We start from the raw sequence: 24,079 nt of genomic DNA on the forward strand, positions 1-24,079 counted from the left end.
TAGAGAGGAAAATCTGCGGCAAACCGAGAATAACAAAGAAACACCTTCCACGTGACAAAGATTTATAGAGGTCCATGTTACCCCACACCAGAGTTAAGATAATGAATCTTTCCTGCCAAGATCAGGAGTTGGGTTCTACGTTTCCTCCTGTGACTTCTCAAAAAGCCCAGAGCCCACAGTGAGGAAAGATTTGAAGACTACTAGGAAGAAATTAAATCTCTTTGCAGGCGGCACGACAATTTGTGAAGAATATCTCCAACAGCCAACACAGCAAGAGTTAATAAGGAGCTGCAGTGAGGTGAGATGTGGGTCATTGTCCAAAGGCCTGTTATAGCAGCAGCAGAGTCTGAAATCAGTAACTCACTGCCACTTAAGCCAGCACCTGAATGATTATATATAAATCCAACAAAACATATACAAGATCTCTAGACCGTTTACCTGCATGTGTGCGTACACACACACACACACACACACACACACACACACACACGTGAAAAGTACTGGGTTGGAGCAATGGCTTTGTGGTCAAGAGTTCTTGCTATGACGTTTGCTAAGGATGTAGCCTTGGTTCCCAGCAGCCCCATGGCAATCACAACCTTCTATACTCTGGTTCTAAGGAACCGCTGCCCTCTTCAGCCCTCTGCAGGCACCAGTCACACATGTAAGCATGACATACACACAGACAAAACATATACAGATCTATACAGAAAAAATTCCAACTCTGAGAAAGTCACTGCCAAAATCAGGACAAGCCACAGACGGAGGAAAGATGGCTGTAAATGTACATCCGAGCTGGGCGGAAGCTTGGGGGAGCAGGTGACGCATGCAGGGGGCTCTGGGTTCAATCCCAGTATCCAGCTAAGAAAGAAGAGAAAGGTGCCATCGGTTAAACAACTACTAAAATACATAAATGTATAAAATAATACAAAGAGTTATTAAAACTCAGCAATAAGAATGTGAACAGCAAATTAAACAACAGCAAAGACCTGAACAAACACACACCAAGTCAGAAATGGGATGAATGACCCTTCCTTTCCAACGGCTGACCCTGGGTGAGGAGGAGGCTGGAGAAGCAGCTGGCCCCTTCCATTCTTTCTTCTTTCTCTCACATCCCACTTTCTTTCTTCCCTGTCCATCTCTCTTACCGTGGGAATGCAAAATGGTACAGCTACTATTGAAAACAGTTTGGCAATTTTCTGAACACAAGATAAACAGCTGCCCTATGATTCAGCAATAACTTTCCTTGGTATTTCTCCAAATGAATTTAAAATTTAAATCTATGAAGAAGCCTGCAAGCAAATGTCGCTGCAGCAGCTTTGCTCACAGCTATACAAACTTGGACCTAACCAAGATGTCCCTCGGTAAGTAAGTGGATAAACCATGGCATAGCCAAAAGAAAGGGGGAAAAGGTCGAAATGTTGTTCAGTTATGAAAAAATGAGCTATCAAGGCAGAGAAGACTAAAGCTAACTCAATTCAGTAAGTGGAAAAAATGAATCTATCTGCAAAAGGTTAGGAGTTATCTAACTCCAAACGCATGGCCTTCTGCAGAGGACAAAACAATACAAAGATGGAGTTACTAGGCACACGGGGAGGCAGGCTGGATGGCTTCCAGGACTGAACCCATTCATAGGATGTGTCGCCTATCAGATCCTGTACAATACACCATGCCAAGAGTGCGCCCCGATGCAGCCTCAACAGCAGGCATGTATCACCCGTCAGTGCAGGTGCAACTTACCACCTGTCAGTGCAGGTGCAACTTACCACCCGTCAGTGCAGGTGTAACTTACCACCCGTCAGTGCAGGTGCAACATACCACCCGTCAGTGCAGGTGCAACTTACCACCCGTCAGTGCAGGTGCAACTTACCACCCGTCAGTGCAGGTGCAACTTATCACCTGTCAGTGCAGGTGCAACTTACCACCCGTCAGTGCAGGTGCAACTTATCACCTGTCAGTGCAGGTGTAACTTATCACCTGTCAGTGCAGGTGTAACTTATCACCTGTCAGTGCAGGTGTAACTTATCACCTGTCAGTGCAGGTGTATCAGCTACGACAGCAGTGCCATGCTGGTCCAGAACAACCACTTTAAGGGTGTCATACAGAGGGGAATTTCTGCCCAACTGTGCTGTAAACCTAAATAAATCTGCTCTAAAAAACACAATCTCTTAATTAAAACAAGGAAAAATTGCAATGAGATGTCCTATTGCCATTAGATTGTCTGCAATTACTCTTTAGAGACAAAATAAATGCTACTTATTGCAGAGAATGTGAAATGGCACCATCACTACAGAAAAATAGTGTCACCATTTCTCTAAATAAATAAATAAAAATAAAAATAGGTTTGCCCCTTGATCAATTCCAGTCTGAAAACCGGCAAAGACATCTTCATATTCACAGGGGCGTTCGGCTGTAGCTAACGACCAGAAACAACCCAAGTACTTCAAAGTAAAAAAATGATTAACCAGTTTAGGGAGAAAAATTAAACCATATTTAAGACAATAAATGTTAAAAATGAATAAATAAGTCAAATGCTTATGTTTTTACTTCAGAACAACTTCCGATATGTAACTAAAAAGGTAAAACAATAAAACTGAAAGAGTAATAAGCCAAAAAAAACCTGTTTAACCTCAGAATTCACAAAGAGAAGTAGAAACATAGCAGCTGTTAGGAATTGGGCTCATTTACTGTGACATCACCATAGAACAGACTGAAGACGGGGTAGCATGGACCACGTAGTCAGAGGAAGGAAGGCTTTCACGAGAGACTCGTTTCTTCTAAAGAGTCAAAGCTCAGAGGGAGCTGGAGAGCAAGGCAGCACACAGAACAGGGCTGGACCTGGTGTGATACACACAACAAAGCCAACACAGTGCACTGCACCACTTGGAACCAGAAATCCCACCTCTTGCTAACCAAAGACAAAGTTCGCCAAGATATCTGAGCAGGAGGCCTCACAAATGAAACTCACCAAGATGCACAGATTCGTGGGAAAAAAGAGAAAAATGTAAATTATCATTGCATTACACTATTTTCTATAACCAGACAACATATTTAAAGAAAATGGAGTGTCATGAGCCATAATGCACTGCTCTATTAAATACTATCACCATTTGAGAAACTAACTTAATAGTTACCAAGCTGAACATATTAATACTTTGGCATAGAACAGCACTAGGTAAAGACTCCCGAGACATGCCTAAACACTGTCCCAGAAGATCCGAGTAAAATTACACGTCATTACTTGTTAATGAAGAGACAGAAGTGGAAGCAAAAACTTCAATGGTCTTCAACAATGAAACAGAAACAATAGTTTTGTTTGTGCCACAGAAAATACATAGGAGTGAATATTGCAAATCCCAGAAACCTGAGAGAAAGTTTCAGTCTCAGAAAAAAGTTATCTACATCAGCCTGAAAAATTAGGTTTCTAGTTCATGAGCATGTGGACGACTTCAAAATATTGACATCGCTGACGGGAAGGAAACCACTCATTGACAGCTCAGTGAGGACAGTGGTCACCTCGAGGAGAGGTGAGAGTGGCCTATGCTTTGCTAGGACAGCAGACTCATGCTCGTTAATATTATAACTTTATTCATAAGCTTCCTGTAACAAACCAAACCAACATCCCTAAGTGTGCACTGGAAGAAAAGCCGGTTATAGTCCAGTGCCATAACATTGAGATCACCAGAGAAGAAAACACTGACTTTACTTTTACTGATGTAAAAGGCAGCGTGACAGAGAGAAGACAAATGCTTTCAAAGTACAAACATGCAACCAGCATAAACCAACCAGCCTTGGAGGCTTCATCCAGCTGTTCCAACCTAGACTGCTGTCCTCTGTCTGTCACTTGCTTGGCCTCCACCCTCTGTCTTGCTTGTCCTTACCTGGGCTGAGCACTTCCTCCTCAAGGCCTCCACTGTGGCTGGCTTTGTGCTCTCAATATGCCCTGCTCTCTGTTAGACTACCACTCTTAAATTTTTAACCGCTTTCTAACATGCGTTATGTTCCCAGTTTTCCCACTGGCTTAGGTCAGAAGCATGAACACTGCAGTTCTAGCCATGTGTATGTCTCACAAGCCCAGTGAGTGGACATCCCACTTCATTTTAACAGAAGCTCTGTGTATGGACAGTGCTCCACTCCATGTTCCCTGTGCCCAGCGTGGTACAAAAGATAATGAGATCCAAATGAAAACTTTCTTGGTAGTCTATTAAGAATAAGGGCAACAGTATCAGTGTTTGAATGACAGTGATTCATTAAAGAAACACATTAAAACTAGTTTCATAAATAAACAAATCAGATCTCAATCAGGAGTTTATTAAGGTCAGACTAAGTAGAAAACAAACAAGAGAACTCATTACCATATGTGTGTAAATGATCTTCTGTAACTTATATGTATCAATGTATCCCACGACATACACTGCAAATAATGATGCAATCTGAAATCAAAAAGAAATTATGTTAAAATAACACACACACATATAAAACAAATACCCACACAAATAAAGACAAGACTACCTTATTGTTTATCCTTACAGGGGATGGAGTGGTTTCGTTTTCCCTCTGCCTGCACCTTATTACTGAATATAACCATTAACTGATCTTGCACTTACACAGCACTCCAATTGCACACGGTGGGAAGTGTCTGCTCTGTGGATTGCCCAAAACAGCACTCATCGTGATATCAGCCTAACTCTACTGTCAACACATATAATTAAAAAGTCCTCCAGCCAATCAGACACTTGAGAATATAATCATAACATGACCACTAGGACATAATTACCGAAGACACAGTAAACTAAAAAGTAATTAGGTAAAGTAGCTTTATGTAAAAACACATTAAGTCTCCCAGCTTGTCACCTCCGTTAGTATCATGTATGATTCAGATAAATCATCAAAGTTCAAGTTTTGAATTTGAAACAATACTACAAGTAACTTTTTTCAATTTGAAGAAAATTCTGTTATTTATAAAGAATTCTAAAATTCTCAGAATTATCACAATTCAAAAATTTCTAAATTTATATGAACTCATTGATTAAATGATACTCTTGCTCATGTAGGGGGGTTTCATGGCAGTGTCTCTTTACTCTTTACACACACACACACACACTTAAATTAAATTTTATACCTCTTCACAAGCAAACATGAAAAAACTGTTAACAGATAAATATGATGTAAATAATATGTAAATACAACCTATCCAACCATTAAGTTCTGTTTTGGTTTTGCTTTCTTATTTCCAAGTCTCTATACAAATGTTTCTACTACTACTGATGATGGTGATGGTGATGATGGTGATGATGATAAAAGCATGAAAACCCATGGGGATTAACATGAGAGGATATGTGGGCAGGTGAGTGCTGTTCTGTGTGAGCCCCCCTAGGGGCAGGGTAGACCCTTCTGTATATCCCTCACCTTCCCACTCTACACAGACTATCCTACTACCTGGAAGCAACTTAAAGCCCCCTTCACTCCTGGAGCAGAGCAGCACACTTACGAGGCACAATCTTGGGACTCCAAGGATAACTCAGCCGATGAAATGAATTTAAATGGAATTTAAAGGAGACAAAGTCTCAAAGATAAGATCAGAGAAAATGTTTTTTTTAAAAATCAAACAAAAAACCCTAACCTTTTTGTTTCTTAAATACTAAAACAGCAACTAGCAGAGCCTGGTGGATGGAGAAGCTTCCAGCTCAGCTCGGCTCAGCTCAGCTCAGCTCAGCAGCATGGAGAAGTTGACCTAGCACATCATCACTTGGAGGCCACCAAGATCCTGCCTCAAAAAATAAAACAAAGCAAAGTAGCTAACCTCACTGACATCTGGCTGGGTGCTGGCTCTGAGACTGAGACCTAAACACACTAATGTGACACTAACCAACCAAGGAAAGTGCACACTTTTGTTCCCTGAGCTTCAGAAGAGATTAATCTGGAAGAAAGAAAAGTTAAGGTGTTGTTCTCTTTTTCTTACTGTCTTTCTGGGTTGTTCGTTTGTTTTGTCTAAGAAGGTGGTAAATATTTAAATTTAAATCCAGATCATCTACCTTTATTTCTGAGGCAAGGTATCTGAGTATTTAAAAGCATCTCTCCACCAGTGTTACATAAATGTGGAAAGAATAATTTCATTAATTTCATTAAACCAGAATCACCTGAGCCCACAAAAGCTTCCTCTCTCAGAGGGCTACCTTGCTTTATAAACCTGGAAGAGAGAAGTGGGAATCCTTGCCAAGATGATAAATAACCGGCAATTAGGGAAGCTACGCCAAGCATGCCCTCCTGCCTGTGCACAGACAGACAGAACCAACTGCACTCAGAGGGGCAGGGTGCAGAGCACACCAGGGTGGGGTCAGTGAGCACCAAGCACATGAGTTGGGAGGAAAGTGTGGAAGGGAGAAACTGAAGGGAAGGGAGTGAGGGGGATGGCTCTGACGCAAATAAGTGCTATGTATGTATGAATACTGGCAAAATATTTACACATCTAATCCTAGTGGAAACACACGGAACTAAGATGTCCTTTGGATTAACCACGGGTTTTCTTTCCAGCACACTAACAATTACAGAATAACAGATAAGCATACCTACATGCCTGAGTTCTAGTAGTAAGTAAAAACATACAGTAATAATGAATCTTACAAAGGTCTACTCTGAATTTTCTTTATAAGAATGACCTAGACAACCTTAGACCTTAAGACTCCTGAAACAAGAAGAATCAGTCTGCTCCAAGGATGATGACAGGTGATCCAATCCAAGCAGTCAGCCCTATAGTCGTGTGCAAACAGTTGACACTTAACAGACAGCAGGCTGCATTTATAAATATAGAAGCACTGAATGTGAAAGGTGCACTGGGAGGTTGGATGGAAGAGTGGGGGATGGTGTTAATGCAGTCCTCATATATAAAATCCTCAAAAAATAAAAATAAAAAAATAAATCTTGGTTATAATTTCATACAAATGAGCTCACATAATCAGAAGCCCTAAGTTCAAATACTTAAGTTTAAAAATGTGTCCCCCTTACCTGAGTAAGAAGCACAAACTGGGCGAACTGCCAAGGAAGCATGAAGAATACATTGGAAATGCAGAGTGCAATCAAACTCCCTCTGTAAAGTTGTGTAGTCCTTGGAAAGACAAATATCAGGAGGTTTAACTACAAAACAGTCCAGCATGGCTCCCAACTGCTGCCTATTAGAATCACAAACATGATCTGGGGTTCACATAAACTGTGTACAAGATGAACCAATGGGTTAGAAATTATACCTTTGGATTCTCAATTACAATCATTTTCTATAAAAAGTAAATACCTATTATTACTTCAAAACCACAAAGCCCTGCCAAATAGAGGGAGGGAGGCCAGATGAGTACAGTTATTATTTTTTTTGCATTGTATTTTTGTGAATTACAATCAAACTTCTTTAAATGTTGAGTCAGCAGACTCATGAGTTGGAGAAGAGAGTGTCTAGGAGAAATGACACGTGGTCTATCCTGTGAGCCACGCAGGGTGTGGGGATGGGGTATAGAATGAGACAGCAGTACCAGGAAGCAGCATGACAGCCAGTCTTCTGCAGGTGCCCCTTGGAAAAGAGAAGTAGAGGCAAGGGAAGGAGCTGTCTTAGAGCCACCATTAGGAGTGCCATGTTAGGACCAACCAGTACTTTACCAGACTTTCAGGAACAGCCTTTACTCCCACGGGTGAGCCAGTGCCAAGTCCCCAAGTGTGCCACCATCAGCCTGCCATCATCCTCACGAGTGTGCAGCGTGCAGGCTAGCATACTGGGGTGGGGAGCCGGCATGGCAGTGAAGGGTACCTTCATAGCTGTCTTCCTAGACTACTACTTCTCCAAGGAACTGGACAAAGCCTGCTTTGTTGCTCTAATCTAATCCAGGAATTCTTAAGCACCAGGCAATCTTAAAAATCAAGTAAGCGGATAAAAGCTAGCACTTGCAATGAAGTAGACAACATCGGGTTGCACCCTGGGAAACGATACCATATGGCTGCCTGTTCACATGTATGTGTGGGACCACAGTGAATACTTACTTCTCATACCACTCTAAAACAAAGCATTTTCTACTAGTTTTGAATATGAGGCTCCATTTTCATTTAATAGTTAACAAGGGAAATTATGGATTTGGCGATAGAATGTAATACTAATCTGGCAGCTAGATTCAGAATGCACTCAGAGAACATAAAAACCAAAAGAAACCAAAGGAATTCCAGCTGGTGATGATCAATACACCACCAGCCCTGGACAGAAGAAACGAAAAAACAAACATTCCTAAGACCAACCAAGAAAAAAACACACTGTGGTGGAGGAGAAAGGCGATTTCTATAAAACCTGGATGTGCAAAGCCACTTAAAATGCTAAACTGCACAAAACAATTCGCTAAAATAAAACCTATTGCTAAACTCATTTCGAAAGTACTCCTGTCCTTAAGGAGACAGAAACAATAGGAGGTGGGGAGCACACACCACAGAAGAATCTTGAGGAAGACCTTAGAAAGTGACCCAGAGACAAGCAGGCCACAGCTACAGGATCAGCACCCAGAGAAGTATCTGAAGCCTTGTGATGTCACAGGACATGGCAAAGAGGAAGGCATGTCCAGGTGGAATTAAGATTTCTAATCGCCCAGCCTAAGGCAAAGGAGAGGGCCCTGGCTATGCAGGTGAACCCAGGTAATTACAAGGTTCTTGGAAGTAGAAAAACGGCAGCAGAGCAGGGCAGTGTGAATGTGGGGAAAGGCACAGTTCTCCACTGCTGGCTTTCATGTGGAACAGAAACCAACACACAAAGGATCAGGGAAACTGGTTCTCTCAGAGGCCCAGGCAGAGTGCAGCCTTGCCAGAACCTGCAGCTTAGGACCTCAGACCCACACGCACGTAAGGTTGAAAGGATCGATCCATTCTGATTCATTCTCAGCTGCCACAGAGCCACGGCCCAGAACAGGGAAGGAGGGAGAAGAATGGGAGGCTCCTCCTCATCAGATTTAGTGGGAGTGGACAGGAAGTGACCCAGACGCTCCTGAGCAGTCTAGTGTCTCTATAGATGGAATGGGAAAGCCAAGCATGAGAGCCATGTGGACGTGAAATAGTCCCGCCGGTGAGCAAAGGGTGGGCTTGTAACGAAGCACTTTTTCCAGAGTGCACACAGCCCTTTCTTTCAGTGCCAGAGCCTAGACTGCAGGTGCTAAACAACACAAGGGCTCAGGGGAGGGCTGCAGTGGAGCTTTGAGGACTTAAAAAGCTCACAGGATAAAAGGCACCACAAACCTGACCTGTAGAAGGTCTGACTGGTGAGGCTGCATGACATGAGACAGGAAGCTGTGGACAGGCCCTCTGCCTTCTAACTGCCCAGAGGGTTAGCATCGCAGCCTGCCCCACTGTTCTCCAGCGTTCACCAGACCACGCAGTGGGGTTCTCAGACCAAGAAGGCTGGGGATTTTTCCAGGTTTTGACCCACAGGCCCTAGTCCACGTTGGCGCTGTGGATCAAGGCAGTGCCTGTCTCAACTGAGACTGTGTCTACTGAAACACCAGCTGCTCTTGCTCTTTCTCAGTAAGACGTAAACTTAATTCAATCCTGGATTTCTCACAGAAACTGGAGGCAGTTGCTCTCTATAGCTGCTATCTGATACTCAGACACTAGACAGCCGTCAGGACACAGAGTCCGTGTGTTAGTTCTCCCAACTGGGATTCTCTGAATCTGCTCCTGCAGGATGGGGCTCAGGATGGCCAGCTTCCTCCGTCGTTTGACAGCTAACACGATAGAAGAGAAAGCCCAGGGAATGTGGAGAGTAAAAGCAAAAATGGATTTACCTGAGCAGTCACCACAGAAGGAAAAAGGACCAGAGGGCAGGTGAATAAAAGGTCTTTCAAGTTACATTTAAAAAAATACTTTAAGATTATCTTTATTAATTCAACATAACAAGATCACCTTAATATACTATGTCAATTTTTATTAAGGAAACTTAATATATTCTTTTAAAAAAGTACAAAACTCTAATTTGATGTTTACGGGAAAACAAAACCCCATCAAGAGAAATTAGTTAACGTTACCTGAGAATATGAGTCACAAGCAACATCTGAAGTACAAGGAATGGGTATGAGAAGCTTTCTCGGAGAGGCGGCGTCCACATCACTCGGGTACACTGGAAAGCAAACAGGCCACAGGATGCACTTACTCAAGGTTCTGACGAGCACAGGTGCAGTGCACACCAGTGCTGGGCTCTCTGTGATTACAAATGCTGGGAAGTGATGCTGGGACAGAGGCACCGGGGTCAAGGCACATGTGAAGTACATGCATGCACACACGGCTTACTCCGCATCTGAGCATCAATTAACCTTTGTTGTTGATCCTTCATCGTGGGTATTGTGACTGGTGCTGTAGCAAACCCAGGGAGTGCGAGTAAATTTGGGGAGTGCGAGTAAATTTTGATAAAAGTTGTATTTCCTTTGGAGATACGCCTGAGAATAGAAGGGCTACAGGATGGGTGTTTGTTACAACAGTCCATGATGGATCTCAAAACACCTAAAAAAGTGTGACTGTTCTAGCATGAAGATGTGCTCACTGCTGGGGGAGATCAAGTGCTTACAGATCAAAGTATGATCTCCAAATACCATTTTCCCTAACGGGATACAAGATTCTGTGAAGACAGTTGGTTCGGGATCTTGGGACAAGGTGATCCTGTGGCATCATTTAGTACCAGAAAGAAAATCTTCTCAGACTGAAAGAACAGATGAAAAGGAATGAAATGCTACCCCATCCTTTTCAGAGATCTCTCTCTGCAGTGAGCAGCAGGGAATGTAGATGCAGGGTGACTGCTCAGCCCTGGACAAAACCTTCATCCCACACCAGCTAGGGCTCAGAACATCTTGGAAGACATGATGGAAAGAGCTTAGGAGCAGTGAGACCAGGAGAAAAGTTGTCTCCTGTGTATAATTTGCCACTGCAGCTATGGCTGCCTGCACTCGGCCTGAGCAAACCTGGGGAGTCCACAGGTGATTGTGAACCCCGGAGGGGAGCTGCTGGGGTTCTCCTCCACTGTACCAGTGGCTACTGAGAGTCCTGGGGAAGTCCCCACCAAACTGCCTTAGGAATAATTGATGTTCACACCCACAGATCTAGGCTGTTCTCAGTCTGACTGTGGGGGGTAATGGTTAACTCAGACTCTTAATTGTTTAAAGTGCTCAGAGTAAGAGACGAGAGTGCTCAGCTATTTACTATTTACCAGGCACCTAAACCAACTGGTCCCACCCAAAGGCCCAGGGATCATCACCTAAGAGGAGCATAAGGTGAGGTTGGATGCGGGAGGAGCTGTGACCCAGTCTTCTGCACATGACTTCGCTACTGCACACATGGATTCACAGCAGGTATGGCTACCTGCACAACCCAGGTAGATCCAAGCATGGGAGCCATGTGGACGTGAAATAGTCCCACCGGTGAGCAGAGGGTGGGCTTGTAACGAAGCACTTTTTCCAGAGTGCACACAGCCCTTTCTTTCAGTGCCAGAGCCTAGACTGCAGGTGCTAAACAACACAAGGGCTCAGGGGGAGGCTGCAGGAGGAGCTACCAAGGCCCCACACCCAGCTGAGGAGCCCTTGCTAGTTTATGGCTGTGGGGGAGGGAGAGTTGCTTTTCTTGGGTGGCAGGTGCTAGGCTGCCAGTGTCCCAGCAGGCTGCCCCACACCCGTGCACCTGTCCGCAACTCTGATTGGATTCAGTGAACTAAAATAATAATAATTAAAAAGAGAACATGAAGTTGGGAGGGAGACTGCTGAGAGGTTCTGAGGGGAGCAATGCCCCTTGCCTTATGAACAGAACAGTTCTTCCATCAAGGCAAACATTTCTTTGTACTATCACCTGTGGGAAAAATTTTTACAGTACATCAAGTATTACCTTAGATCCACTACCAAGACAACTAGCTCATGAAAACAGAACTTAAAGCAACTGACAAGCTACATCTGTATTTTGGCATGTGAATAAATATCTCTTCGAAGGAAGTTAAGTGCTGGGGCAGGAGACGGCTCAGCAGGTACAGGCGCCCGAAGCCGCCGAGTCTACACCCCATCCACAGAGCACACATCTAAAGGCTGCCCAGTGCCGTCACGTGAATGCCGTCACGTGAATACTATGCTGTATGCACAATACAATTTGTTTCACAATGCAATGTTCTACAAACATTACTAGGTACCTTTTCCAAAGAAAATGGTATCTAACTAAACATGTTTTGAATAAACTGGTAAAAAATGTCAAGAGGAAAAAAAAAAACAACCTAAAAAAATCAACTAATCTTTTTAGAATTGAAGATTTTAAGAAACAATGTTCCTACTACTTGGGATGAATGTAAGGAAACTGTAAGGAAGAGAACTAATAACCCAGGACACCATGAGGGGCACAACGGCCCTCTGTGCTCAACAACAGTGCCTTTCTCCTGGACCTCCACATTCAATAATAGCCTAAGCCCCAGCATCCTCCTCTTACCATACAATGCTCCTTTCTCCATTAGTCAGCAGTCATTTACCATTCCACACACCATTCTCAGAACCAGCTTTAAAACATCCCATGATCCAGGCTATTACAATGTGCGGAATCCAGTCAGGAAAAAGGCAAAGCCCTCCTTCTCACCACTGGCCCAAACCCAAACTGTAGCAGTGCACGGTTGCTGCTGCGGTCACACTCAAACACTCTAAGTCAAGGCCGCTCTGTGTCTCGTTCCTCAGGCTTCAAACCTGTGTGTGTTCAAAGACTAGAGATACTCCAGGCAGGAAGAGAAAAGATGGAGCTATCTTACACGTCATTTTCTTTCCCCTGCAAACATTTCCATGAGAAGTCTAGACAGACATGTCACTAGAAAGGTCATTGAAAGTACGATTAACTCAGGAGAAGGAATGAAATGAAAATATGGATTTATTAGAATTTTATCTGAAAACTATTAATGATTAATAAAACTACCAATCGAGCTAACAAGCATATGGGATCATCTGATTTATGTAATAACTCTATGAGATAAATAACATCATGACCCCATTTAAAAGCAGAGGAATGCACAGACAGATTAACTGACTTGCCTAGGTGACACAGATAATAAATGGAAAAGCTAGGGTTTGAACCCAGGCAGCATAGATCCAGAGACAATGCACTTGACAATGGTGCTATCTTTGCACAGCCTTGGATAGTTACACATTTATAGGTTTGGCAAATATCTGCGTAGGATATTTAAAAGTACACTGCCCTAACATAAGAATCACTGGCTTTAAAATCAGACTACTTGCTCAAATCAGTAAGACTCTGTCACCTAAGAGACCACTAACACTAAAATTTGGGTCAAAATAACTGGATCGAATGTTTAAGAAACACCATTACAGATTAAATGTAAGAAAATGAATCAGAAGCAGCTGGTATTCCAGTAGTGATTCTGACTACTTACCTCTCCATGATTGAAAAAGAAGCACAGCACTGTGACCAGGCCTCCCAATCGGCTGCCACTGCAAAAGAGGGTAGGAAAATGTAACTCACTACCTGTCAGAAAGGTAGGTCAATTCTTATCTGAACCTTAAAACAAAGTACCACGATAACCTGCCACCGACACAGACGGCTTTGTCACAAAAGACCTCACCTGAGCTTGTTTATAAAATGCTTGACTTCTTCCAAACTATCACTGGTCAAAAGAACTTACACCTGACTGAGATGAGAAATGCCCATGACCCAATTCTTGAGACACAGACAGGAGGAACAGGAGTTCAAGGCCAGACTTAGCTACACAAGAATATCTGGTGTCAGAAAAACAAAAACAACAACTTTTATTACCACCCACAAAATATGCATACTCCAGGGTTTAGGGGATGGGGGACTGAGAGACATCATTTAAGAAAGTCAGTGGCATTTTGCATGGGTCTCCTTCTAAACCATTCTCTATAATCATACACTTTCTAGTCTAACTGTGCCATTCACATCTACTTGATATTTGCTCTTTTCTACTTTATTATTATTATTTTTAATCAATATTTGTTACCAAAGACATCTTTAACTATTGCACAGTCTCCGAACACAGCAATTCCTACATTTCTTCTTAATGGATGTGCAGATATTTTCAGCCTCTTGCTAGGTCGCATGTTTACATCTTGGGAATGCACACGCTCCTGTGTCTCTTCCCCCAGGAGACCAGAGTGACCCATGTTGCTAAGCACCTGGTCACTCACTCCAGAAGCAGAGCCCACACTGTCATCTGAACTTATATTTCCCTCCCTGTTTGTATGGAAGACTACTGTACTGTTCTCATGAAATGCACATATTTCTTCCATGAGCTGCCTATAACGGCCCATAAGTATTCATGTTCTGACTGTGTGCTTCTCTGCTTAAAGACTGTGGGGATCAAATGGCTGGCTGTCTTATGTGTCGAAAAGTACACTGACGTAATTCATAGTGTAATTCAGTTAGAACTTGAAAAATATTATGTGGGTAAGTATGTTAATAATTTTATTTGTTCTTCATGGCCTGCCCTGTCTATGAAGGTTCTTTCCATTTAAAAATTTATAGATAGCTACCTAAAATTTCCTCAAGTACCACGTGTTCCCACTTAGATCTTTTATCTGGAGAGCTCTAATCTATTCTCTTCAAAGTCACCATTCATGCCAAAATACCAAGCAAGAAATCCTTCCTTTCTCAGAGAAATACAACCCAGGCTGTCTCAAACAGTAATTTCCTACAATCTACAACCTTTTCCATTCCATCAATTGATTTAATTCTGTAATTCTTTCTGTCACATGGTACCATTTTTATCCTGTAAGATTTTGGTTACTTTACTACGCCTCAGGAGAACTCCCCACGCCTAGCCACTCATAGAGACAGTTTTCTGTGATCCTCAGCAACTCATTCTGCAGAGTATGATCTAACAGCCCCCTTTTCAAAACAAATGTTGTTTTTCATCAGAATGGCACTGAGCTTATATACAATTTGTGATAGACTGTTCTGCCTGTTAAATCACTAAAGATGCCACTCACCGTTAATTTAATTTTAATTATATCATGCCAAAAAAAGTTTTGTGAACATCAAATCAGTCAAGTACTAAAGATAATCCTTCTATAAACACAGAGAATGTGGTGAAATCTGACCATGCTGGTTGTTTTCACACATTCAGAATGTGCCAGGTCACATAAGCCAAGGAAAACATGCCAAAGATTTGATGTAGACAGCCAAAATGCTCAATTATAAAAAATACACAGTAGTCTGACTGTACAGAGAGTATGTTATTTCTTATGTTCCTATAGCAATGGGCTCTGGAGACAACTCATTCTCTGATTATAGTAAAACACATAAAACAAAAAGAAACATTTAAGAATTTTAAAAATTCCCTTTTTAAGACTTCCTTTGAGCAAATCAGAAGCCAAGCTAAACTTTTCTAACTTTAGTTTTTCTTAATGAAAAAGCAGAGGGAGACAAAACACGAAAGAAGTGCAAAGGCTGACCAATCTCAGGCTGGTACTGCCATAGCTGTTTACCCTTCCCAGCTGCTACCAGCCCGAGGCTGGAGGCTCGGGGACTGTGCGCTCTCCAAAAGACACATCTCTCTCACTGAACTGCACAGCACAGGTTCCAGTCCCACACCTTCTGTCTTCTGTGCCTAGCTACCCGGGGAGGCAGGTTTTTCTGACCCACTTCCACAATGTGCCAAGCTGGGTGGTGGAGTAGCACTGGTTTGTCTATAAGGAACAATTTGAGTTGCAATCACTATTTAATGATGTGACTTGCAAAAACAAAAATCAAAATTAGTGTCCCTAATACTAAGCTATGATTCTGATCTGCCACAAAAATGTTACTTTGCTAACCAGTAAAGATGTGGTAATTAAGATATTTAAAATTATTTAATTTTCCCCATTACAGTTGAGGTCTCGGTTTTCCTCTTTTGCAATATCTATCACTAACCATCAAGAGCATGAAAACCACCACTGTGCAAATTTATAAAATGTGCTAAGCTTCCTGAACATCCGTCATCTCCACTCAATAGACTTCACTCACCTTTTCTTATGTGTTCTATGTGTTGTGTGTGTGTGTGTGTGTGTGTGTGTGTGTGTGTGATTAGTGGTCGACATTGGGTATATTCTTTTGTGACTCTCCACCTTCCTGTTTTGAGACAGGACCTCTCAGTGACCCTGGAGCTTAGCAGACTAGCTGGTCAGTGAGCCCCAGGCATCCATGTCCACCTCCCGAGCACTGGGGATTACGGATATGTGCTGCTGTACTGCATGGCTTTTTACAGAGCCTGAGTTCAGGTCATTGTGCTTGTGCAAGTAAGCACTTTATGGACTGAGAAGTCTACCTGGCCTCTTTAATTACCCTTTGAGCCTCAATGATTTTAGATAGAAAATTAAGGCAGGGCATTAAAGCTTAAAATTTAAAATATCCATTAAAATAACTCCTACTTCTGAAATTGAATAATTCTATAATCTTTCTTACTCTTTGATTTCTAAAAACTGAAATTGATTCTCAAATTTTAATGGATTTTATTAATCCTATGATTAACAAATGTTAATTTGTTCTCTGTAGTACTACATACAAAATATAGTATTTGGAGAAAAGAAAAGCACATTCAGGGTTTCAAAGCTATAGTAAATAACACGTGGAATAAGTTTTCTTATATAAACACTTAGTACATAGGAAAGAAACAACTATGGAAGCTAAATGGAGAATCTTCAGTCCAAGTGTGGGAACTAAGTCTCTGACTTCTTGCTGGCCTAGTGAAGAAAACAGCAGCTAGGCTTGAGTTGAAAGCCTTCTCCCTACAGCGATGGAACTCAATGGAATGATAAATACAGAGAAGAGCTGGCCGGGGAGAGGGCTCTTGCCTCTCAAGCATGGTAATCTGAGTTCAAACTTTTGAACTCACACAAAGGTAAGAGCAGAGAAGCAACTCAATGGGTTTCCTCCTTTCTCGAACCATGGCGTTACATGTGCACATGTGTGCACAATAATAATGATTTTAAAAGGAGAAGAAAGTAAAGACAGGGAAGGAAATAACAACTAAATAGGGTTTTAAAAAGTATTCTCTGCTTGGCCCTGTCCAGGTCTCCAGCTTATCTTATAACTAGTTAATGTCGCTGCTTTAACTGTGTCTGCAGGCATTTAACCAAACCTCCCTATCACCTGACAGGAACCACACACTTAGTACCAGACCAAGCCTTGCATGGCAGACCCTCAGGGATGGCAGCTGACATAGACAAGTGCATGTTTGGCACCCACCCAGCAGCCTGCGGTGCTCACTGGCTTGCCATGCTTGCTGTCAAACATGCCAATGTTGTCCCTAGCCACTTGCCCAGACATAGGTGCCAATTCATGGTCAACAGTTGTAGTCAGTGGAGTCTCTGCACACTAGAGGCCTTTCCACTATGCCCTCCAGCCAGGGGAGCTCTCACTGTGATACCCAGCAGCCTCTTCCCAGGGGCTTCCTCCAGCAACTGCTGGAACCACCATGTCTTTGGTGTGGTTGCTTCCCTGGAAACTCTCCAGCTTTGCCTGCTAATGTCTGCAGTCTACACACTTCCTTTATAGCTCTCCTACACACTAGGCCAGGCTGCCATCCTCTTCCACCAGGCAGAGGGCTACAGCCTCATAGCCTCCTTTTCCCAGGCCTGTCACCTTTCTCTACACATAAAAATGTGGCTCAGGTGGCCACTGTCCACAAAACTCTTCATAAATGAACTGCACAAGCCACCTCTGTGTTCCCAAAACTTGTCTACCATTCTATGTCTCAATGCCAATCTAAACATCAGCACATGTTCAAATATCTGCATTTGTCTGCCATGTCTCAGGCAGCCTCAATGCCCACATGGAGTACAGTGTCTGTAAGAGTGTGGTGAGGGCAAGGCTGATGCATTAGCTGGGCAGCCAGTGTTCTGAGGCTTCGTGTGTGGAATGACAGTGATGGAGAGGAACGTGCATGGACTTGAGATGCTCTGACCCATTCGGATTAGAGCCAAGGGCAGAGGAAAGAAAGCCAGGAATAGGCATAGGCATTACTATGAATGAAGTGTCATTTGCTAAGACAGGGAAAGTCATACCAGGGAAAGAATTTGGAGAAAAGATGCTAGTATTTTCTAACAACAACGTTCATCACTTTATACATACCAAAGTGAAATACTTATCGTTAAATATTCATATACAACTGTTAAACCACATTGGTTGGATGAAAGATGTGACAGCAGGCCAAGTTACTAGAACATTCAGCAAAGTACGTAACTGGCCAAGGTTCAGACTGTGCAACACAGCCTATTTAAGACACACTTTACCAACTCCTGTGTGGGCGAACAGTGAGTGCCTGCATTAAGGTAAGGTGAGAAGTAGAAAATACCACATACAACTGCACAACAGGACAGGTATAGAGTAGAGACAGTTGGCAGGTAGGAAGCAGTGCGGCACTGAGACACTGATATAAGGAGCATTTCATTCTACCACAGAGCCTCAAAAGAACAGCTCATCAGGACCTGGAGCCGGATCACGGAGACACGGAGACACGAGACTATAATGACTGCTCCCTTCAGAAGTAAGGGGGAGATGGGTACAGATAAGTCTTCCAAGCCCTGGGGCCTTTTCGAACACATCTAGAAATAAAATCGTGTTGAAAACGTTTCTCTGCTACCAAGAGAGCCACTCTGACCTTCAGTGACCAAGGAGGCTGGAAGGAGAGAAGGGCAAAAGACACACACGCTACGCTCTGAAGCCTGCCGGGGACATGTGCTGACGGAAGGGCACTTTTTGCTGACTAACTCCATCTACAAAAACCAAAGAAACAGTGGAGAGTTGAGACGACACAAGAAAGAGGAGGAGCACATCAGAGACAGATCACAGTGGCCTCAGGAACCCTAGTCAGCAGATATGAAATGGACAGAAATACATGAGAAAAAAAAAGACATCAGTTCTAAGAAAGCTAGCTCAGCACACGGCGTGAAGGCAAAAGGAGGACCAGGAGAGCATGCGCTGCCTGGGCAGTGCGCACACTCAGTGTCATTGTTTTGTGTGGACGGCAGCACTATACAGGTATCCTGTCCACAGACCACACTCACGAGGAAGGAAAACGGTTACGATTCTCCTTGCTGCTTGCTCTCCACATGCAGACACTGCTGAGGCACAAAGAGAGGTGCAGACAGAAGGAGTCTGGGTCTCCTCTACAGACAGCTCTCCAGACTCATGGTGTCTGCTGGTCTGAAAGTCCCACTCCCTTAACAGAACCATCTTCTCCGGCTCTAAAAGCTCTCTACATCCAAACTGTAACTGCTGCACTAAGGATCACCAGGCTCCAGCTGCGCTAAGGATCACCAGGCTCCTGCTGCACTCTACTTAGAAAATGAGGAACTACAATTCAAGGGGAAATCAACCATAAGAAACAACACACATGCATACACACACGCATGCACAGTCAGAAGAAAATTGTAAATCCAGATTCTTTAAAAAGTTGAAAGTTTACTAAGGAACAGAAAGTATAACCGATAGAATGGGAGATAAAAGCAATCCTAAAATTTTATTTTGAAAAAATTCTTATATTCAAACAAACTCACTTTAAAAGCAAGAGGGAAAACAACAAACCAGACAAAGTGTTCATGCAGACTAAGGAGAGTCATTGTCCAAGATGCAGGGCCCAGAGTGCCACATACAGAAAAAACTGTCATCTGCTACACTGAGACTTTTAAAGATGGATACAAAGGGAACAAATTGGGAGGGGGGGTCAGAAGGAACTGATAGCATGCATCCCTGCTGTGCAGCAATTTTGGTCAAGATAAAAACCTCCACCTTGGACACAGAATATCAAAAGGAAGTAAAATACTCCATCCTGTAGAGAAGCTCATTAAGCCCAGAAAGTAAACTGAAAGACTTCAGGAAGTCCCTGAAACTCATCAAATTCACCAGGTGCCCCCCCCTCCCCAAATATATATAACTGAGAGGCAAGTTGAGATCCCCTGAAAAGGCAGTTCAGATAAGCTGCCTGGGAGAAACAGAGCAGCTGAGCTACCTGGAAAGGATATTCTCTAGTATGCTGTGCTGTGTGCAGGCTGTGCAGTGTGCTCCAAGTTATGAGCTGTCACCCATGCTTGAGGGAGCCATGGCAAAGCAGCTGTCTTTGCGTCATTTCTACTCCTTTAAGTACCCCTCACCCTTATTCCTGTAAGTAACTGCAATCAAACTCAGTGGTTTAGCAAGCTGATTTCGGTGGAATCTTTAGGTGTTAGTCTGCCAGTTCCCTATCCAAGGTGAGTACATTGTCTACATCTTCCCTGAAACAGTATTACACAACAAAGCTGAGAAAAAAGCAAAACAAGCCTTCAATGTCTAAGGAAAGACAGAATCTGGAACAAGGCAAACAGCAACAGAGTATAAATAAATAAATAAATAAATAAATAAATAAATACATTAAGAAATATGAAAATCTACAAGACATTTATTTTTAAATGATCTCTAGAATTTCTTGTTTGGAGAATGTGATTCTCCAAAATAAAGGATATATAAGAGGAGGCCACTACAGAATTCCAACTGAGGACAAATGCAAAGGTGACAGCTCTCAGGACGGTGGAGCCCGTGGGTAGCCCAGGCTGTGACACACAGATGAGGGGAGGTGGTCTAGAGATGGCCCACCTAGTGCAAGCACACAGAGGGTCTCTAGGAGAGAAACACAGAGGTGCCGGGTGCTGAAATAAAGGGTAAAAATATATGAACTTAAGAGTTCGGTTGTAAAATTGGAGGATTGATCAGAATATAGAAAACCAGAGAGATCAAAATAATAAGCAATATTTTACACAATGAGTTTCACTTTTAGATTTTGGCGGCATTCAAAGATGCCACCTCACATGTTTATGCAAATACTCTAAGATATAAAAGCCAAATCTAAAATCTCTCTGGTCGGGTCAGGGACACTCAGTGTGCAATGACTACCACATCAGGTACACATCCCTCAGCACCGGGTTGTTAGGAGATAGAGGGTCGTTAGGAGATAGAGGGTCGTTAGGAGATACGGGGTCATTAGGAGATACGGGGTCGTTAGGAGATACAGGGATGTTAGGAGATACAGGGATGTTAGGAGATACAGGGATGTTAGGAGATACAGGGATGTTAGGAGATACGGGGGTGTTAGGAGATACAGGGTGTTAGGAGATACAGGGATGTTAGGAGATACAGGGTGTTAGGAGATACGGGGATGTTAGGAGATACGGGGATGTTAGGAGATACGGGGATGTTAGGAGATACGGGGATGTTAGGAGATACAGGGTGTTAGGAGATACAGGGATGTTAGGAGATACGGGGATGTTAGGAGATACGGGGATGTTAGGAGATACGGGGATGTTAGGAGATACGGGGTTGTTAGGAGATACGGGGATGTTAGGAGATACGGGGTTGTTAGGAGATACGGGGATGTTAGGAGATACGGGGACGTTAGGAGATACAGGGATGTTAGGAGATACAGGGTGTTAGGAGATACGGGGATGTTAGGAGATACGGGGTCGTTAGGAGATACGGGGATGTTAGGAGATACGGGGTTGTTAGGAGATACAGGGTGTTAGGAAATACGGGGATGTTAGGAGATACAGGGATGTTAGGAGATACAGGGTGTTAGGAGATACGGGGATGTTAGGAGATACGGGGATGTTAGGAGATACGAGGATGTTAGGAGATACGGGGTTGTTAGGAGATACGGGGTTGTTAGGAGATACGGGGATGTTAGGAGATACGGGGATGTTAGGAGATACGGGGTGTTAGGAGATACAGGGTGTTAGGAGATACGGGGTCGTTAGGAGATACGGGGATGTTAGGAGATACGGGGGTGTTAGGAGATACAGGGATGTTAGGAGATACAGGGATGTTAGGAGATACGGGGGTGTTAGGAGATACAGGGATGTTAGGAGATACGGGGTGTTAGGAGATACAGGGTGTTAGGAGATACGGGGATGTTAGGAGATACAGGGATGTTAGGAGATACGGGGGTGTTAGGAGATACAGGGATGTTAGGAGATACGGGGTGTTAGGAGATACGGGGATGTTAGGAGATACGGGGGTGTTAGGAGATACGGGGATGTTAGGAGATACGGGGGTGTTAGGAGATACAGGGATGTTAGGAGATACAGGGATGTTAGGAGATACAGGGATGTTAGGAGATACAGGGTGTTAGGAGATACGGGGGTGTTAGGAGATACGGGGATGTTAGGAGATAAGGGGGTGTTAGGAGATACAGGGTGTTAGGAGATACAGGGTGTTAGGAGATACGGGGATGTTAGGAGATACGGGGTTGTTAGGAGATACGGGGATGTTAGGAGATACGGGGATGTTAGGAGATAAGGGGATGTTAGGAGATACGGGGGTGTTAGGAGATACGGGGTGTTAGGAGATACGGGGTCGTTAGGAGATACGGGGATGTTAGGAGATACGGGGGTGTTAGGAGATACAGGGATGTTAGGAGATACGGGGATGTTAGGAGATACAGGGATGTTAGGAGATACGGGGATGTTAGGAGATACAGGATGTTAGGAGATACGGGGATGTTAGGAGATAAGGGGATGTTAGGAGATACGGGGATGTTAGGAGATACAGGGTGTTAGGAGATACAGGGTGTTAGGAGATACGGGGTCGTTAGGAGATACGGGGATGTTAGGAGATACGGGGGTGTTAGGAGATACAGGGTGTTAGGAGATACAGGGATGTTAGGAGATACGGGGGTGTTAGGAGATACAGGGATGTTAGGAGATACGGGATGTTAGGAGATACGGGGTGTTAGGAGATACAGGGTGTTAGGAGATACGGGGATGTTAGGAGATACAGGGATGTTAGGAGATACGGGGTGTTAGGAGATACGGGGATGTTAGGAGATACGGGGGTGTTAGGAGATATGGGGATGTTAGGAGATACGGGGGTGTTAGGAGATACAGGGATGTTAGGAGATACGGGGATGTTAGGAGATACAGGGATGTTAGGAGATACGGGGTGTTAGGAGATACAGGGTGTTAGGAGATACGGGGGTGTTAGGAGATACGGGGATGTTAGGAGATAAGGGGGTGTTAGGAGATACAGGGTGTTAGGAGATACAGGGTGTTAGGAGATATGGGGATGTTAGGAGATACGGGGTTGTTAGGAGATACGGGGATGTTAGGAGATACGGGGATGTTAGGAGATACAGGATGTTAGGAGATACGGGGATGTTAGGAGATAAGGGGATGTTAGGAGATACAGGGTGTTAGGAGATACAGAGTGTTAGGAGATACGGGGTCGTTAGGAGATACGGGGATGTTAGGAGATACGGGGGTGTTAGGAGATACAGGGTGTTAGGAGATACAGGGATGTTAGGAGATACGGGGGTGTTAGGAGATACAGGGATGTTAGGAGATACGGGATGTTAGGAGATACGGGGTGTTAGGAGATACAGGGTGTTAGGAGATACGGGGATGTTAGGAGATACAGGGATGTTAGGAGATACGGGGTGTTAGGAGATACGGGGATGTTAGGAGATACGGGGGTGTTAGGAGATATGGGGATGTTAGGAGATACGGGGGTGTTAGGAGATACAGGGATGTTAGGAGATACGGGGATGTTAGGAGATACAGGGATGTTAGGAGATACGGGGTGTTAGGAGATACAGGGTGTTAGGAGATACGGGGGTGTTAGGAGATACGGGGATGTTAGGAGATAAGGGGGTGTTAGGAGATACAGGGTGTTAGGAGATACAGGGTGTTAGGAGATATGGGGATGTTAGGAGATACGGGGTTGTTAGGAGATACGGGGATGTTAGGAGATACGGGGATGTTAGGAGATAAGGGGATGTTAGGAGATACGGGGGTGTTAGGAGATACAGGGTGTTAGGAGATACGGGGTCATTAGGAGATACGGGGATGTTAGGAGATACAGGATGTTAGGAGATACGGGGATGTTAGGAGATAAGGGGATGTTAGGAGATACGGGGGTGTTAGGAGATACAGGGTGTTAGGAGATACGGGGTCATTAGGAGATACGGGGATGTTAGGAGATACACGATGTTAGGAGATACGGGGTGTTAGGAGATACAGGGTGTTAGGAGATACGGGGTCGTTAGGAGATACGTGGTGTTAGGAGATACGGGGACGCCCGCTGCTCT

General features: G+C 43.7%; 1 protein-coding gene across 3 annotated transcripts in view; it reads right to left on the minus strand.

The window, feature by feature from the left end:
* The window catches only part of Dpy19l1 (dpy-19 like C-mannosyltransferase 1), an 88,461-nt gene that overhangs the window by 32,727 nt on the left and 31,655 nt on the right, over nt 1-24,079 (minus strand). For all 3 annotated transcript variants that reach the window (XM_039081362.2, NM_001191791.1, XM_039081363.2), the window contains 4 exons: nt 13,406-13,463; nt 10,035-10,126; nt 7,003-7,102; nt 4,353-4,430 (listed from right to left, as the gene is read on the minus strand). In XM_039081362.2, coding sequence (XP_038937290.1) covers nt 4,353-4,430; nt 7,003-7,102; nt 10,035-10,126; nt 13,406-13,463 — 328 coding nt within the window. The remainder of the gene's footprint in view (nt 1-4,352; nt 4,431-7,002; nt 7,103-10,034; nt 10,127-13,405; nt 13,464-24,079) is intronic.

Source organism: Rattus norvegicus, chromosome 8 (assembly GCF_036323735.1).
Source record: "Rattus norvegicus strain BN/NHsdMcwi chromosome 8, GRCr8, whole genome shotgun sequence".
Lineage (NCBI taxonomy): Eukaryota > Metazoa > Chordata > Mammalia > Rodentia > Muridae > Rattus > Rattus norvegicus.